Source organism: Siniperca chuatsi, linkage group LG21 (genome assembly GCF_020085105.1).
Source record: "Siniperca chuatsi isolate FFG_IHB_CAS linkage group LG21, ASM2008510v1, whole genome shotgun sequence".
Classification (NCBI taxonomy): domain Eukaryota; kingdom Metazoa; phylum Chordata; class Actinopteri; order Centrarchiformes; family Sinipercidae; genus Siniperca; species Siniperca chuatsi.
This window is the reverse complement of record NC_058062.1, coordinates 7,873,509-7,889,736: the sequence shown is the minus strand read 5'-3', so window position 1 is coordinate 7,889,736 and position 16,228 is coordinate 7,873,509. Positions and strand designations below refer to the sequence as shown.

Sequence of the window (16,228 nt, the reverse complement as noted above, 5' to 3'; positions counted from 1 at the left end):
TGCAAAAAAAAGTAGTGAGCAGTGTAAGGAGTCTTACAAATGATACTCAGCATATTTAGAATCAGCATGGTGGTTTCATGATCTGAAGCTCCACCAGACCCCAAGTCTAACCCACAAGGTCAGCATACATCCACTCTGAAGTGTGCTTGAACAACAGGTTGGGGAAGAACAAGTAAAAAGAGAATTTCCCCATTTTAGACATATAAATTATAACATTATAATCATTGTGATTAGGCAGCATAAATCCACCAATCTTGGACATTAAAGCACAGCATTCAAGAGAACCCTATGGATGAGAAGTAAATGAAGTCTGAGATTAAAGGACACCAACACACAGTATATTATTAAAGGCTGTTCTTCCAATCAAACTACACCACTATGTTCTTTCAAACATCATTGGTCCTTTTAGAGAAAAAACAACCATGGATGGAGCCCCATCTAGTGGATTCAATATAGAAATATAATCTGGGAACATGAATGGGTTTATGAAGTGAAACTTTGTAAAGCTGACCAAACTAAGACCAAAGCTGAGGAGATATGAAGTTGTCACTACACGTGCAAACTAATAATTATTTTCATTATCGAATTATCTGCAGATTATTTTCTTGATTAATCATTTGGTCGATAAAATGTCAGAAAATGGTGAAAAATTCCCATCAAAATGTCCTAAAGCCAAAGGTGACGTCTTCCAATATCTTGTTTTGTCCGACTAACAGTCCGTAACCCAAAGATTTTCAAACTATCATATAAAAGAGAACAGCAGCACGTCCTCACAATTGTGAAATTGGAACCAGAGAGTGTTTGTCATTTTTACGTGAAAAATGACTTTGACCGATTATCAAAATAGTTTCTGATTATTTCGGTTGACTAATTGATTAATCGACTAATTGTTAGCAGCTTTAGTTGTCACTATGAAAATGTGGCCTTATGTTGTCACAACAGGTCAGAAAACAGAAGATTTGTTTAAGAACTCCACCATCAGTTTTTTCTGTGAAATGAATTTAGAAAACGAATTGTTAGTCACGCAGTATATGCTTGGTTATTTGAATCCACCAAAATCCAGATGAGGAAAGACGCTTTATTTCAGTGTAAATATTTTGTAAATACTTTATAGTATAGATAAGTATTTTTTTAGTACTTTCTTAATCACAGAGTACATATTAAATAATTACACGGTTCGAAAAGGGGAGCAACAGGCTTAACCTATAGGTCTTTTAACAATAGTGAAAAGGAGCCAAACTAAGCATGACACTTCATTTCAAATTTTAATATAAGACGTATGTTGACACACACACACCCGTGAGGGGGGAATAGCTTGCCACACTATTCTTTATACAGTATGTTGTCCATAAAATCCCAATAAGGTTTGTTTGTGAGTGAAAGTATGTAATCTGATGATATGACAGGACATAAAAGTTGCTCTAGGTTTCTTCTCTAACATCAGTTGTTTTTTTTTTTTTAAATTGTCAGTTGGATCTTATGGATCAGTTTAGGTTTTCAAATTACTTATGTAAAAACAGGCCCACATTTCTTACTTTTTGTTTTAAATTTATCTTTATCTTTTGTTTGGTATTAAAGGCAGCCATAGCCTATTTTTTAAATAATAATAAATGACAAAAATGTTATTTTCTGCATTATCTTGATTTCCCTGCTGTACCGCAAATGTACCGAACCATGACCCTAAAACCAAGACGTGAATTTTGTGTACCGTACACGTGGATGAGTTATTGTGCATGTGAGCTGAGTGGGAGCAGCCCTGTTGTGCCTTGAACACAGTTAACTCTCAAGCGCCTCATCCCTCCCTCTTAATTACCTTTTACGCTTTTTTAAAACTCATCTTAACATCTAATACATGCCATATAGTATGCCTTACATTGAAGAATGTAACCCTTTCAATTCCTCTCAATCTGGAGAAGCAGACACATCAAAACTGAATATATAATGGTTTCATTAAAATGTTGAAAATCATGCATAACTGAAAAAAATTGAATTAAAAAAATATTTCTAAGTAAATAAATACAGAAATATATATATTATTTTGAAAGTATTCACAGGAATTGTCAGTATGCTATCATGTCCATAGACTGTATGCAGTCAATGGTATGAACTGTTTAGCAAGTAGATTCCTAGTCTCCACACCAGAGAACGTATGAAAACAGCCCTTTTTTAATACAATATTTAGGAATACTGATGTTACTGTTAATCACACTAATGATGATGTCAACATATGCATAACGACTATACTTACAGTATATTAACACTTATTAAAAATACTGGTAAAACGTTAAAAATAAAACAATCAAAGGAGACAGCAATGAACCTAATATTTCTGTCCACCACCAAGTATGTAAAAGGAGATAAAATCAAACATTCACAGAGGTGGTATTTATTCCTGAATATTTATTGGGGTGTATTTCATGGTGCAGGGGCTTATATTGTTAGATATCAGTGTATTTTTAATACAGCTACATCGACCTTATTACTATATGAATATCCTCATTAATACCTCTAAAAAGTAATAATTATCAGTATAATTATCTGTTTTATTTACACTGAAGAATGTGGAGTTGTAGACTTTAACTGTGACCACCAGAAAACAATGAACAGGGTAATTTCTTCACTCAAGCTACTTGCCTAAACAAGGCTTTACATTTTGAAAATAAATAAACATATAAATTATATTAATAAATAAATAAATTTAAAAAATGTGATAAGCAATTAGACACAGAAACATACATATTTTTATACTGAGAAACTGAATGTCATTTTGCATTTCCTGACTGCGACCACTGGAGGGCAGTGAGTACTCATAATTCTAAATACACTCACTCAGGTAAAGCGCAGAGGAGACGCTATCACTCACACTTCCTGTATAAACTTTCAAAATAAAGCAATCAAAAGACAAAAGGCATTCCCCGAACGTGTTAGTATACTATCATGTCTACCTTGATGCATGTATGGACATCATTAGCAGGTAGACTGATCTCCACACAAGAAAACTGTTATTAAAACAGCTCTTTATTGATAGATTCTTTACCAGTAGATGTTACTGTTGCCATTTGTAATATTCACACTTTCATAATGAATCGAACAAATGCAGTTTGGCAATGTGTCGTTCAAATATTGAGCTAAGAGTTAGATGACGAGACTGATATACAAATAATCCATTCAGCTACAGATCAAACACCAAACACATAACCTGACACTAATGGGAGTCATTTCTACATATGCCTCTCTCTCACAGGTATAGCTGGTGGGATGAAGTATGAGGTTAATGAAGACTGATAGTCCCAAGTGACAGAGATGGACATATGGTGACGCAGTGAAGATGAGGGTCTTTTCCTGACAATCAAAGAGCATGTTCACCCTCCTTTTCCACTCCATCTTGATTTCAAGTGGCCAATTCTCCATAGAGTTGTTACCTTGGAAACAGCACCTTATGTATTTATAGAGAGCGACGGCGTAGACATGGAGAAGGGAGAGCAGGAGACAAGACACGGACTGCGATACAGGTTTTCATTTAGCTGAGAGTGCACATGCTGGGGTGCAGAGGGATGGCGATGTAGCTCTACTTTTATTTTGCTAAGGCTCTTTAATTGAACAGAGGGCAGCCTATGATTACATCCTAGTATCATCCCTCAACTTGCAGGAGCTGCCGGTTACCCTTTCTACTGGAATTACAAGATGCTTGCTGAACTGATCTGATAATATTTTTATTTGAAAGACCTGCTTTGTAATTGAGGTTGAGCTATGGTTATTATCATCTACTTACAGTGCTGTGGATCTGAATCACTTTCACTTGGGTCTACACATTTGCGGTCTACCCTCAAGTACATCACATTTTTTTCCTGCCATGATCTAGCTCAGTCTCTCACACGCCCTGGCTATCAAATAAAGCTGAAATGACCTGAAATAATTCTAACCTAGGATACATAGAATCGCACACACTGAGCTACACTTGACCTTTGACAGGTGCTCTCTGTGGAGCCACTGAATCTCACCCTGATGTGTGACATCACACTCTGTAGTTTCACAGCACATTAACCCTTTGTTCACACCACCATGATGTCAACTTTTCAGCATCCCTCTTTGCACTAACATTGTTACTACTTCCCCATGACCTCCTGTGGTGGAAAGTAACCAAGTACATTTACTCAACTGTACTGAAGTATAGTTTTGAGGTTGAGTATCCATTATATGCTACTTTATACTTGTACTCTACATTTCAGAGGGAAATATTGTACTTTCTTTACTCCACTACATTTATTTGACAGCTTTAGTTACTAGTTACTTTTCAGTTTAAGACTTTACATTAAAAAACATTAAATATGCTTGTAAAACTCAATGCATTATTAAAGATTAAAACAGTGGTTCCCAATCTTTTTCACTTGTGACCGCTCACAAAAAAAGCAGTTTCAGGTTGGGGCCCCTTGTCACGTTTTAGATGTCCATGAGTTGTTAGCAGTTCCACCAAAGAGAGATTTCCCCTCTAAACTTGAATGGTTTAATTCAAACAACTGCTCGAGGCCCAAAGAGGTAAAATGATTCATTATTTCACAAAAAAGCTTAGAGAAAAGTCCAAAAAATGAATACTAATTCGTTTAGCAGAAGTTTGTTTTTTGCTTCTTTCCTACAACATTAATCACCTCACAACCCCTCAGATTTATCTTGTGACCCTTATCTTGGGGGCCTAACCCCTATAGTTGTGGCCCATTGGATTAAACTACCTAACTGTATATAAAGTAGTTAAAACTAGACCCCCAACCTGCTACAACAGTAAAATGCTGCTTAAGCAATGATGTATCAATAATAACAATCTAATAATGTCATCTATAATAATATATCAGTCATAGGCCATTTTTCTTCAGAACCAGTACTTTCAGCACATTTTGCTGATAATATTTCTGTACTTTTACTTAAGTTAGATTTTTAATGGACCTTTACTTATAGTGGAGTACTTTTACATTGTTGTAATGCTCCTTTTACTTAAGTAAATGATCTATATACTACTTCCACCACTGACGACCTCCATCCCAGGGGAGCCGAGGCACTGCATCATTGTTTGTCATTGAGCCGTTGTATCAGTGATCAACCTTTGAAGCTCAATCAAAGGATATTGGTAATGAACTGTAAAGGGTAGGAGAGAGTAGGTGAAGAAGTAGTCACATATACATCGTCACGCATCTCATATCAGTTTTATCTTTGCCTGGTGGGAATGTTGAGCAACAATAAACAACAAAAAATGGTGTAAAAGGTTGTTGTAGATCTATGCTTACATGTGTGAACGTTGTATTTTATGCGTGTTAATATAAATATGTTTGCCTGTTTACTGCAGTGATTAAAGACGTCTGACAATGCAGGTAAATATTTTCCATTACTACAACATTTTCTATCTACGTGCTCAATGCATGCATTAACATTAATGGTTACTTGCATTTCTTGGCGTGCAGAAGTCACAGAAGGTGCTCAGCAGTGTGCCTGTGGCTGGGCTGGTATTTTAAATCCTGTCCATCCACCCACACACGCCAAAGGAAACAGAGTTCACCAGTGACTGCACCTTTCTTTGAAGACGAGTCATCTCTAGCCTTTCACATTGCCATGGAAACACAGGATTTGTCCAAATGATTAGCAGTGGACTAACGCTGAGGCCAAGAACTCTTTGATTTCATAACACAGCTGAATCTGTAGCCTCGTAGTTGAAGAAAAATGTCTGCTGTGTGTGAAAAAGAACAAGCTAATTACATTTTAAACTCCTTTACAACATTTTGGAGGCAAATATTGTACTTTTTACTCCAGTACATTTATCTGACAACTTTAGTCACTAATTACATTGCAGATTCACATTAATAATAATAATAATATTTATAATAAAGTAATAAATTCTGATGCAATATTATAGATTAAGCTACCCAGCAGTATGTAACGTAGTTACAATTACCCCCACCGTTGCCAGCTGCAACATTAAAGTGATGCTTACACATTAATGCATCCATAGTTACAATCTAATAATATAATATAATATAATATATATGATTCTGAAATGGGCCATTATGCATAATGAGTTCTTTTGGTACTTTGAGTATATTTTGAAGCTAATTTACTTTTAGTTAAGTAAAATTTTGACTGTTACTTGTAAGAGTGTACACTTGCATACCAATTATGCATGGACATTAGCTGAAATCTATACAGGAGGGAAAACAATCTTTCATGTATGCTAAGTGTAGTGTACAGGTTGGGTTATTTATTTGATAAAAGGAAGAAGTAGTCACACCTGAGCCGGTCTAGTTAAATTGGCGATGCTTTGTGTCCTCTGTTTTGTTTGTTCACATCTCAGTTCCTTGGTTATTCCTCATGTCAGCTGTCAGCCTCAAACCCATTTCAAGCCAAATGGCAGAGTACTCATGGCCTAAGGTGTGTATTTATTTGTGCTAACATGGATGTTTTGGCGCTTTAATGATGGGCTGATGCTTGGCTACATTAGCTAACTATGAGGCTAACATTTGGCTGCTAGTTGGCGTCTGCTAGTAGCTCATTTCTGCTATTATGCTGTTATCTACCTTATATTTGCGTTTGTATCAATTGTGAATTCATTTATTGTAATTTGCTGTTTTTCAGTAGTTGTTTGGCACATGCAGTAAGAGTAATGGTATGTCAGTGTAAAATACTCATTACAAAGCTCTTAATTCAAAATCTTACTTAGTAGTAAAGTTAAGTATTATCAGCAAAGTGCACTTAAGATATCAAAAGTAAAAGTGGTCATTTTGCAGCAGAATGGCCCTTGTCAGAGATATATTATTATATATTATTGAATTCTTTTTACTGATTCATAAACTTGTAAGCAGCATTTTAATGTTGTTGCTGGGCGAGGTGGAGCTAATTTCAATGATTTTATATATTGGTAGGCGTAACTAATCACGTTTTCTGTCAAATTTGAATGGACAATCAGTGACATATAGATGTAAAGTAAATGCAACAGAATAATAAGTCCAAAATGTAGGGGAATAAAAGCTTGCAGTTAGCAAAAAATGGAAATACTTAAGTAAACTACAAGAACCTCAGTTTTGTCATTTATGTTTTTATTCATTTTAAAATACAACATCCAGTAATGCAAACTTGTATTTTGTTTGGATACAATCCACCAATATAATAATTGATAGATATTTAAAAAAAGGCAGTCAATCTGAACAATACCAGCACCCCAATGTTTTCTTTTATTCTGTTAACTAAAAGCTCATTGCACACTTAATGTGTGTGGACGTCATCCCAGATCTGACTAGTTTTCATGTGGCTCAAATTTGTGCTTGAGTACAACACTTGAGTAAACTTACCTAGTTATATATCAACATTGGTAGACAGGTTATGGACAGATGAGAACAGGATTTTAGACAGGCAGTGCACTCAAATATATATACTGTGATGGTTACACACATAGACTGTATATAAAGATGGACGACACGTCTCCAAAATTGCCTCTTTATAGCATCAAATAACTAACTAGAACCAAACTTATCATAAAAATTAACACTTGAACATACATCAGTGTGATAAGAACTACCCAAAATGACAGAAACCATCTTTGGGAAAGATTTATTTGATGTGTACTTTGAGTTTTTAGTTTGGCTCAAGTGTCAGTAATGAGCTTGAGAGCACAAGAGTTCAACAGTCTTATGGCCTGAGGGATGAAGCTGTCACTGAGCCTGGTAGTTTCAGGTTTGGGTGGTGCGGCTCCGGATGCTGTGGTACTGTCTGCCGGACGGCAGGAGGCAGAACAGTTTTTGTTTGGGGTCTTTGATGATCCTGTTGGCCTTCTTCCTACAACACTGGGTGTAAAGGTCCTCCATGGATGGCAGCTCCGTTCTGGTGATGAGCAGTTTTCACCACCCTCTATTGGGCCTTACGGTTGAGGGCGGTGCAACTGCCATACCAGGCGGTGATGCAGCCAGTCAGTTATATTTATTACAGTAATAAACACACACACAAGAGTCGGCGTTTGACCCACACATAGTAGATTACACATAACAGCTGGTGTCAGGTTCTGTATCTAATGCAGTTTTTAGCAGACGTTTATTATCGGGCTGTGTGAGTTAGCTGACTGAATATGGCTCATTGACTCCAATAAATAGTTTTCTCAATTGTTTCCAATGGACAAAGGGGCATAATTGCTTTAGCAGCAGTAACACTGCTATATTTCTGCAAAGTTTAAAATGGTTAGATGATAAATGTTTGTCATATAATTGAAACAGTCTTGATTCACTGTGTATTTCAGGTTTAGCGGACATGAAGAGGAGTGAGGTCCATCCTTGTGGACATTTAGGCCAATACATTACCTCTTACCTGTTCTCCTTGTACCCAGAGGATCCTACATCCTGCACTTCTAGCTCTGAATGTACAGTGCCATTAGATGGTGCTCTGAAGGTTACAATGAGACCTAAGCAACTGTGTGCATTAGTGCATGTGCGGCGTGCATATGCAGTGTTTCTTGATGTTGTGAAGGGAAGGTTGAAAGATGATTGATATGTTATGACAGTTACCTTTTCTGTTTCTGTTCATATACAGTAAGAACACCTCTGCCTCCCTGCCTGTCAAGGTTGTCTTGTCTTCCTGCATCCAAGTCACACTGTCATTGACATTCCTCCCCAGCCCCCCTCTAATAACCTCAGATGGCCAGTTTCCACTGAAGCGAGGGCAGATCTATTGTGCCACAGAATGTGCTGAAGGGTTTCTGGGTGGATGAGCTCGCACAGTTGAGATGAAGAGAAGTAAGGAGGACAACTAGGACAAGCTGGGTTCCTTTCCTTCATCTCAACTCCATAGAGCTACTTACTCAGCAAGTTGCACCTCTGCAACACTGTCTTCCTGTTCTGTAAAATATTGAAAACATGTCATCATCACTAGATAATCTCCAATATTGTTTTCTTAAACAATGTATCAAAGTAATATGGTAAGCTGTTTCACAAATGATGCAGGTCATAGCAATCAGAATCAGGTTTATTGCCAAATAGGTTTTCACATAAAAGGTATTTGCCTTGGTATTTGATGCATAACAATAAACATAGTAAGAGAAAATAAAAAATAAAAGTAAGTACTGCAAAAGTAAAGTTTTTAAAATGAGAGAGCTGTACCGTTTGAGCAGGAATGTGCAAAATATTGACCAAGGAATGTGCAAAAGTTCAGTGTGAAGTATAAAGAATATGTGCAAAGTATAGAGATAATAATCCAAAAGGTGGGCGTTAATGTAACGTATTGTGGCGGGGGGCAGCTGCAGTCGGGAAGAAATTCTATCAATATGACAACTAAAACGTCCCTGGGCTGATAATTGATTAGACCTACTGCAGCAGCTTTATGTTTGTTCATTTACTAGTTGTATGGTAGGGATGGTATGCAGCTTTACAACATGAAATATAGGCACACAGCAGTGATATATGGGGAGTAATCAAATTTAAAATGGCATATATATTACCTGCCAAGTACACATGCCTGGTGTGAGGTATTCCATGTCAACATACTGTATATAACATGAAATGGACCAATGAAAAAGCCACAGCAGGATGTAAATAATACAAGCCAGGGATAAAATAGATGTTCTTGTCAGCAGCCTGCTTATGTTATTAATAATAGCACATTATAGATAAATTACATTTATATTGTTGTGTTTTTTTCATTAACCTTACCAATCCCAAGTATCGGTATTGGGGCCTAAACAGGCATATTTTAAAGGATCAGTATCCAATAGAATAAAGCAGATGGCACCAGGGCTCACTGGATGGTTTGGCGAGTATGAAACTGATGTGAATATAATGCTACGGCCTTTACAGTCACCAGATCTCAACCCAGTTTCCCCCGTATGGAAGAGTTTGGACCAACGTATAAGATAATGCTCTCCACCACCATCTCCAAAAGACCAAATGATATAAAATGTAAAATGTCATCTTCTAATCTATTTAGTGATGTGTGTGTGACTGTCTCTGATGTCTTTATGTTTGTTTCTCCTTCTATCTGCTGTACTCAGGTCTCTCTTGCAAAAGAGAGCTTGATCTCAATGATATTATTTAATTAAATAAAGGTGGTATATATAAATGAGGGAATATCTTGTGGAGGAATGGTGTTCATCCCTTTCAGTAGAGTTCCACAGACTTGGCATGAAGCACTGAAGCTGTTCTGAACTTCATGTTGGTTTTTCCTTTAATTTGTCACCCATCTGTATGTCCCATCTTATGCAGCATCACTTTTCACAATGCCATCAGAAGGCAAAACTGTTGCAGTCACGTTACTCAAGTCAGTGTGATGACTGTGACTGAATACTGTCTATCAGTGCTTTGTAGTTTGGCTCATAGCTACAGACAGCCAATCTGAGACAATCTGTGAGGTGTGTGTCAGATGATTTGAACCATGTGGGGCAGGTGTCAGTCTTTTCCCTGGAGCTCGTTATTCATCTGTCAGAAACCCCAGGTCCAGTAGCATCTAACAGTTCCTCGTGGCTCGTTCTTTGTCGATAAAAAAAAGTCTTTATCTCAGGCAGTAAGTACCCCCCATCAGTAGTAATTGCTACCAGTTTATGAATGGGGATGTCAGTTTCACGGACATATTTTTAAAACTCATTGTAAATATCCTCACCGCTTGTTCTCTCCTTTAGGTGCAAAAGAGTGAGGAAGTCCTCCTTTGTTGTAGAATCCTGGAAAGCCATTCTGACAAATACAACAAGCTGAGCTGTGTTTATTACATCAGGGATTCATCAAACTGTAGTGAAAAATTATCACAAAGTGACAAGTCCTTTTAAAACTTGTCAATCTATATCCTCTGACAGTGACTTGACCCTCCTTGTTACTGTTGCAGGGCCAAGCGGTACACCACGGAGTGCGGTTTTGATGTCGTCTTTGTTTTTGAAGTCGCTGAAAACAGTCTGCAGTAATGGCCATTGCCTCCTTGAATAAATCGCCATCTGTAAAAGGCTTCTTATGTTTAGCCAAAAGGTGACAAAATGAAGCTTCAGTATTTTGAGCAGCGGGTTTTGTGAAAAGCGATTGCTGGGCCTTCAACCTCGATTTCAGCTCGTCAACTTTCCTTGCACGGATTGCACTCTTTGGGGGGTAGGTGTCTTTGAATTTCTCGTGGTTGGTGTTGTGGTGCCACTCCAGATTTCCTCTTTTAGACAGTGCTTGTGTTTGGTGGCACAACATACATATACACTTGTCTTTCACAAAGGTAAAAAAAAGTGAGTGCCATATTCTTGCAAGTGTGCAGGAGTGCTGCTATAAAATAATACGAATAGATAATGAGATATTGGGTTCCTGAACAGATATTTGAGTGCAGATATAAATGCAATATGTAATCAAACACCTGTAAAGTTGCTGCTTTTTACGTAGCCTCCAATCCTGCACCAATTGTGTTGGGAAATTTTAAAGATCAGAGTTTTGGTGCCATTGAGAGTATAAACTGCTAAAATGGGATAACACCAGTGATGTAATTAAGGTACTGATCACCTACGTACTGAACCTATCAGTTGCCTGCAGACATGTCATTTTGTGGGGAAGTAAAATCTTACTTGTTGCCACTTTAACACTAATTTGATTTCAGAAATGTTCCAATCTCAATATTGGATCATTTGCTATAAATAGTATCCAACCCCTACTGGGCAACATCATTTTCACAACCAGCACCAGTAGCAGCACCTAGAACAGCAAGGCTTTAATTTAGGTCTTTCACAATGTAGTTAAGCACATTGTACATTAGCGTGCCCTTGTTCCTCTACCTCTACATATATATATTAACAATACTCTGATACTAGACTCTAATATATTATGTCTGTGAACAGACATTGACACATTTGTGTTCTTATTGACAGTAAACAGCAAATCAGAATGACCTTTTATTTCCCTCGGCATTTATTTTATTTATGATTGGCCATCCATGTTATTGTTTGTCGGCATGTTTTTAGCTCAGGTGGACAGGCACCAGCTGACAAGCTGATGTATCCTCTCCCTGAGCCTGTGAGCCAGCTGGACATGACAGACAGGCCAGTGTGCAGTTTGACCATGCATTATTCATCACTTTCATCATGGCCCTCCATCCTCTTTTATCTCTCCATCTCCTGGCATTTTACTTTCTCTTCCTCTCTCTCCTCGTCTTACTTTCTTAATTCATCAGCACCCATTAGCTACTGAAGCCTCTCTCTGTTTGACAACAATACTCTGAATCTCTCTCATCCACAACACCTGACAGTTTCCACGGTCTTCACTATGTGTCCATTATTTCACTCCATCCATTTGCTTGCCTTAGCTACTTGTAGCTCATTTTTTATCCTTTTTGTCCTCTATCAGAAACAGTATTGTACATGATTGATTTCAGTATGGATTTTCTCCCATTGTGTTTTAAGGGCATTCTTGAATAGCGGACATAATGCTGGCCTCTGCCCTACTTCTGGACTGTGATTGTAGGTGATAGTCGCCAGGATTCAAAAGAGCAATAATTTATGCTTGCAAATAAACATACAGCAGGGGTGAGCCACCGGCCACAGTGATGCGCTCTGGTTGCCATGCCAATCCTGTACAACCTCGCCTCGGGCCCAACACAGCTTTACCATTAGCTGCTGTTGTCACTAGAGGATATTTCAAGTGTTCACTCTTTTCCCTCCATTCCACTTACTCTCTCTCTTCGTCACATCACCAACACCACCCTCCCCCATCCTCCCCCATTCCTAGTACAGTAGATGCTTCAAGCATTTTTCCACCCGCCCCCCTGCTAGCTCAGCTGCTGAGCCCCACACAGGACCATGTCCCTGGACTCCCCTTTATTACCATATCATGAGATGCGCCCTTGGCGTATAGCAATGCAGCGTGCCGCCTGTGTCTTTAAGAGAGAGAGAGTATAATGTGTAATGGGGAGGAAATAAGGCATGGAGCGAGCAAGCGAGAGAGAGTGGGTAAGGGAGTGTGAATTTATCATGGGCAAAATTTGTGCTTCATTCTTGGCTGTGTGCTGAGTATCCCTGGACCGGCATGCACAGTCTCCCAAGGCTCATACTGCTGAAGAGTACGCCCCTCTCTCTCTCTCACACACACACACAGGCTCTCCCACGCAACCTCTCCCTCACACACACAAACACATACACACACACACACACGTGCTCGCAGTCACACACGCACAGTGCTGTCAGGAGCGCCGCTGCTGGACCACAGCCATCTCGCGAAGGAGGTTCCAGCGGAGGGAAGAGAAAGCCAGAGCGAGACAAAGGGAAGGAGGACGGTAGAAGGAGAGGAGCGAATAGGAGCGCGGGGACCGGCACAAGGAAGGAGAGACCCAGCGCTTTGTGAAGAACAGAAAGCAAGCGACAGCAGGAGGGAGGAGGAGAGAGGAAAAAAGAGGAGGGGGAACAGGAAACGCGATCACTTTCAGCTGCAGCGGTCCGTGTCGCAGCATGGGCAATGCACCATCCCAAGGCATGTCAACCCTATCTCCATGCATACTTGTGTAGCAGGTATCTTTTTGATTCTGCGTGTTGTGCTATACAACCAGCTGGCTGTCCTCCTGTCACACTGAGGGGGGTTGGGCTGAGGGCTTGTGGAGCGCGGCATTGCTTAAGGAGAGTGATGTTGTAAGGTAGCATCAGTTAATGGGTAGTAGGTTAGGAGTGAGGCGCCTGGGGAGAGGCTTGCAGGGATGTTGAATACAAGGATGAGGTGCTGGAAACACTGGGTGGAGGCACGATTTGTGGGAACAGCAAGAAATGGGAGGGGGCTAGAGTAGAGCAGAAGTACAATCAGTGAAGCAGGTGGTGCTGGTGTGTGTGTGTGTAAGAGAGAAGGAGGTGACTAGTGAGAGAGATTTTTGTCAAGTGTGTAGTTGAGTGTGAAAGTGTGTGTGTGTGTGTGTGTTGGAGTGGTGGTTGCAACTGCCGCTGTCAACAACATAGACGACCTCTGGGAAGTGAAGCGCTCCAAGGGGTGTGTGTGAAAGACAATGAGATGGAGGAAAAACAAATATTAATACAACAAATAAAATAATTAGTGGATGTAATGATATCTTAATGAGGGGGCTAGGCAGCTTTGCCTTGAGTGAATGGGGGATGGTATTGTAAATCGCTGATCGGGTGGGTCAATTCCTACATGTGATGCTCTCTCTATTCCCTTTGTACCTCTATCTCTCTCTTTTTTCTTTCAATCTTTATTTTAATCTCTCTATTTGACTCTCTTTTACAATCCCCTTGGTAAAATGCCAGTTGCAAGCTTTGCAGCCTGAAAATGCTGTGCTTGAAAATTAACTGAAGGTCTCTGATTCCTGGTGAGAGGCAGGCATATTTGCCTCTAGATGTCTGTGTATATACTATATTTCTGTATGCAGTATACTGTATATTTGCATTTGTGTCCATGTGTGACACCAGTGTTTCAGGAAGAGGGAGTGTAAATATAGAGACAAACCATATGAAAAGAGTGCAAGGGGCATGGGGGTTAAAGTAAGAAAGAATTGGGGAAAATATACTGTAGGCATGTTGAAACTCTCCTGGGATTGAAAGGCTTCTCTGACAGGAAACAGAGGAAAAGTGTTCACTATCAAGATGCCAAGAAATAAAGAGAGGAGAAGAGGGGAAAGTGGCAAACGCTCACTTTTCAGAGAAAAGGGCAGTACAGCACAGCTTGGGGAATTCTTCCACCTTCATTTCCCTCTCTAACTCTTCATTCTCCCTCACCTATTTCTCCCTCCTTTCTTCCTCCCCTCCTCTTCATCCCTTGCTTGCCTCTCCCCCAGGGACAGTCTGGTAGCTAGTGGGGAGAAGGGGAGCAACACAAAAGATATAAGATATGAAAGACGGGGAAAGAATGAAAGGAAGTTTGAAAGAACAAAAGACAAAAAAGGGGATGGCACGTAGATGGACAGGTAAGTTGCGAAACTGAGGTCTTGCGGGGGCTAGCAGCAACATGATTTTCTTAAACAGCGTTGAGTGTCTAAATGAGGTCATTACTTGGGTGATTGCAACGGCTCAGCAGTGGAATAGTAAACAGGTCTTTAAACCTGTTTGCTTGTGAGCTTCTTCTCAGATGTGTTTGGTGTAGCATATTGATGCCCTCAACTTGTCTGGTCAGTTTTGGCTGGTTTCTTTTTTGCATTTTTGTTGGATGACCTTTGGAAGGTTTCATTTCTCATTTCTCCAAGTTGATATTTGAATTCTCTTGTCAGATGCTCTTATCGGCCTCTTTAAACGCAGAGGAAATCAGTTTAAGGCTAAGGTGAAGGTAGACACAAACTGCAGTGTCATGAGACATTTTGCACCTGCCAGAGGTCTGTGTGTCTATTGGATTTTTTGCTTTATTACTGTAAAGCTTGTCCTTGGAGTTCTGTCTGTCTATCTCAGAGGGACTGACATGGATTAGGCTGAATACTGAGCCATGGGTGTCGGGAGTCGGCTGAATGTTAAAACAATTAGTTTGTTTTCTATAGAAGCACAACAGGTTTTATTGTGTCGGAACAAAATATGTCTAGCTATATGGACCTGAAGTAGTCATGACTGCCATTTCTGTTGCTGGCAATTCAAGGTACTAATTTAACTTAATGCAACCAAAGACTACTGCCACAAACCATGTTAATGTTTGGGCTGTGCATTCAGGCCACCAGTGAGCCAGCAATTTGCTAGATCAGGCTTAGCTTTGTTAAGTTGGCCAGTGAAGAAGTATACCATTTAGACTTGGTAGTCATAGTTTCACTACTGCCTATCACCTCAAATAGAAGCATCTTTATAAGCCCATTAGAGTTGTACCAGTTCACACTGCTAGGCTAAACCATAAAAAATAGATTAAGCAGAGTCAAACATTAAGCCCAGTATTAGCCTGCCGGAGAGCTAATGCTTATCGTAACGTTGCCATTGTGCAGAGACTGCAGATCCTGGTAGCTTTGTGCCTCCATGTTATACCTAGTATGTTCAGCTGAGGTTTATGTCAACACACGTCTGTCTATCTGCTGATCCTCTCTAGTGAGGCAAAGCCAAAGCTGTTATACTGCATGTTGAAGTGATGTTATACTGTATGAAAGGAGAATCATGGCAAAGACATAAACATGGCATGAATGTAGATGATATGTGATGAGTATGTAAAGGAAAGAGATGATGAGGTAAAGGAATGAGGTAATGTGATGACCTCTTGGCCAAGTTAGCTTGGTGTATTTTCTCTCATATATTAGAATTTGACCACAGAAAATGGAGAGGATTTTGTCTTGACATTGGCACAGACATATTGGCAAC

The 16,228-nt window shown here is 39.4% G+C and overlaps 1 protein-coding gene and 1 long non-coding RNA gene across 13 annotated transcripts in view; both read left to right on the top strand.

Annotated features, from left to right (window-relative positions):
* The first annotated feature begins 2,722 nt into the window (after positions 1 to 2,722).
* On the top strand, positions 2,723 to 5,934 carry LOC122868359. The gene is made up of 3 exons (XR_006376091.1): positions 2,723 to 3,512; positions 5,336 to 5,360; positions 5,451 to 5,934. It is a non-coding gene; the product is annotated as an uncharacterized LOC122868359 (long non-coding RNA).
* Positions 5,935 to 12,869: 6,935 nt separating this feature from the next.
* si:ch211-278a6.1 (SRC kinase signaling inhibitor 1) overlaps positions 12,870 to 16,228 on the top strand; it is a 104,532-nt gene continuing 101,173 nt past the window's right edge. For 4 of the 12 annotated variants that reach the window (XM_044180189.1, XM_044180188.1, XM_044180182.1 and 1 more), the window contains exon 1: positions 14,689 to 14,871. In XM_044180189.1, coding sequence (XP_044036124.1) covers positions 14,796 to 14,871 — 76 coding nt within the window. In that variant the 5' untranslated portion in view covers positions 14,689 to 14,795. The other 8 variants (XM_044180186.1, XM_044180183.1, XM_044180187.1 and 5 more) reach the window with 7 other exon arrangements.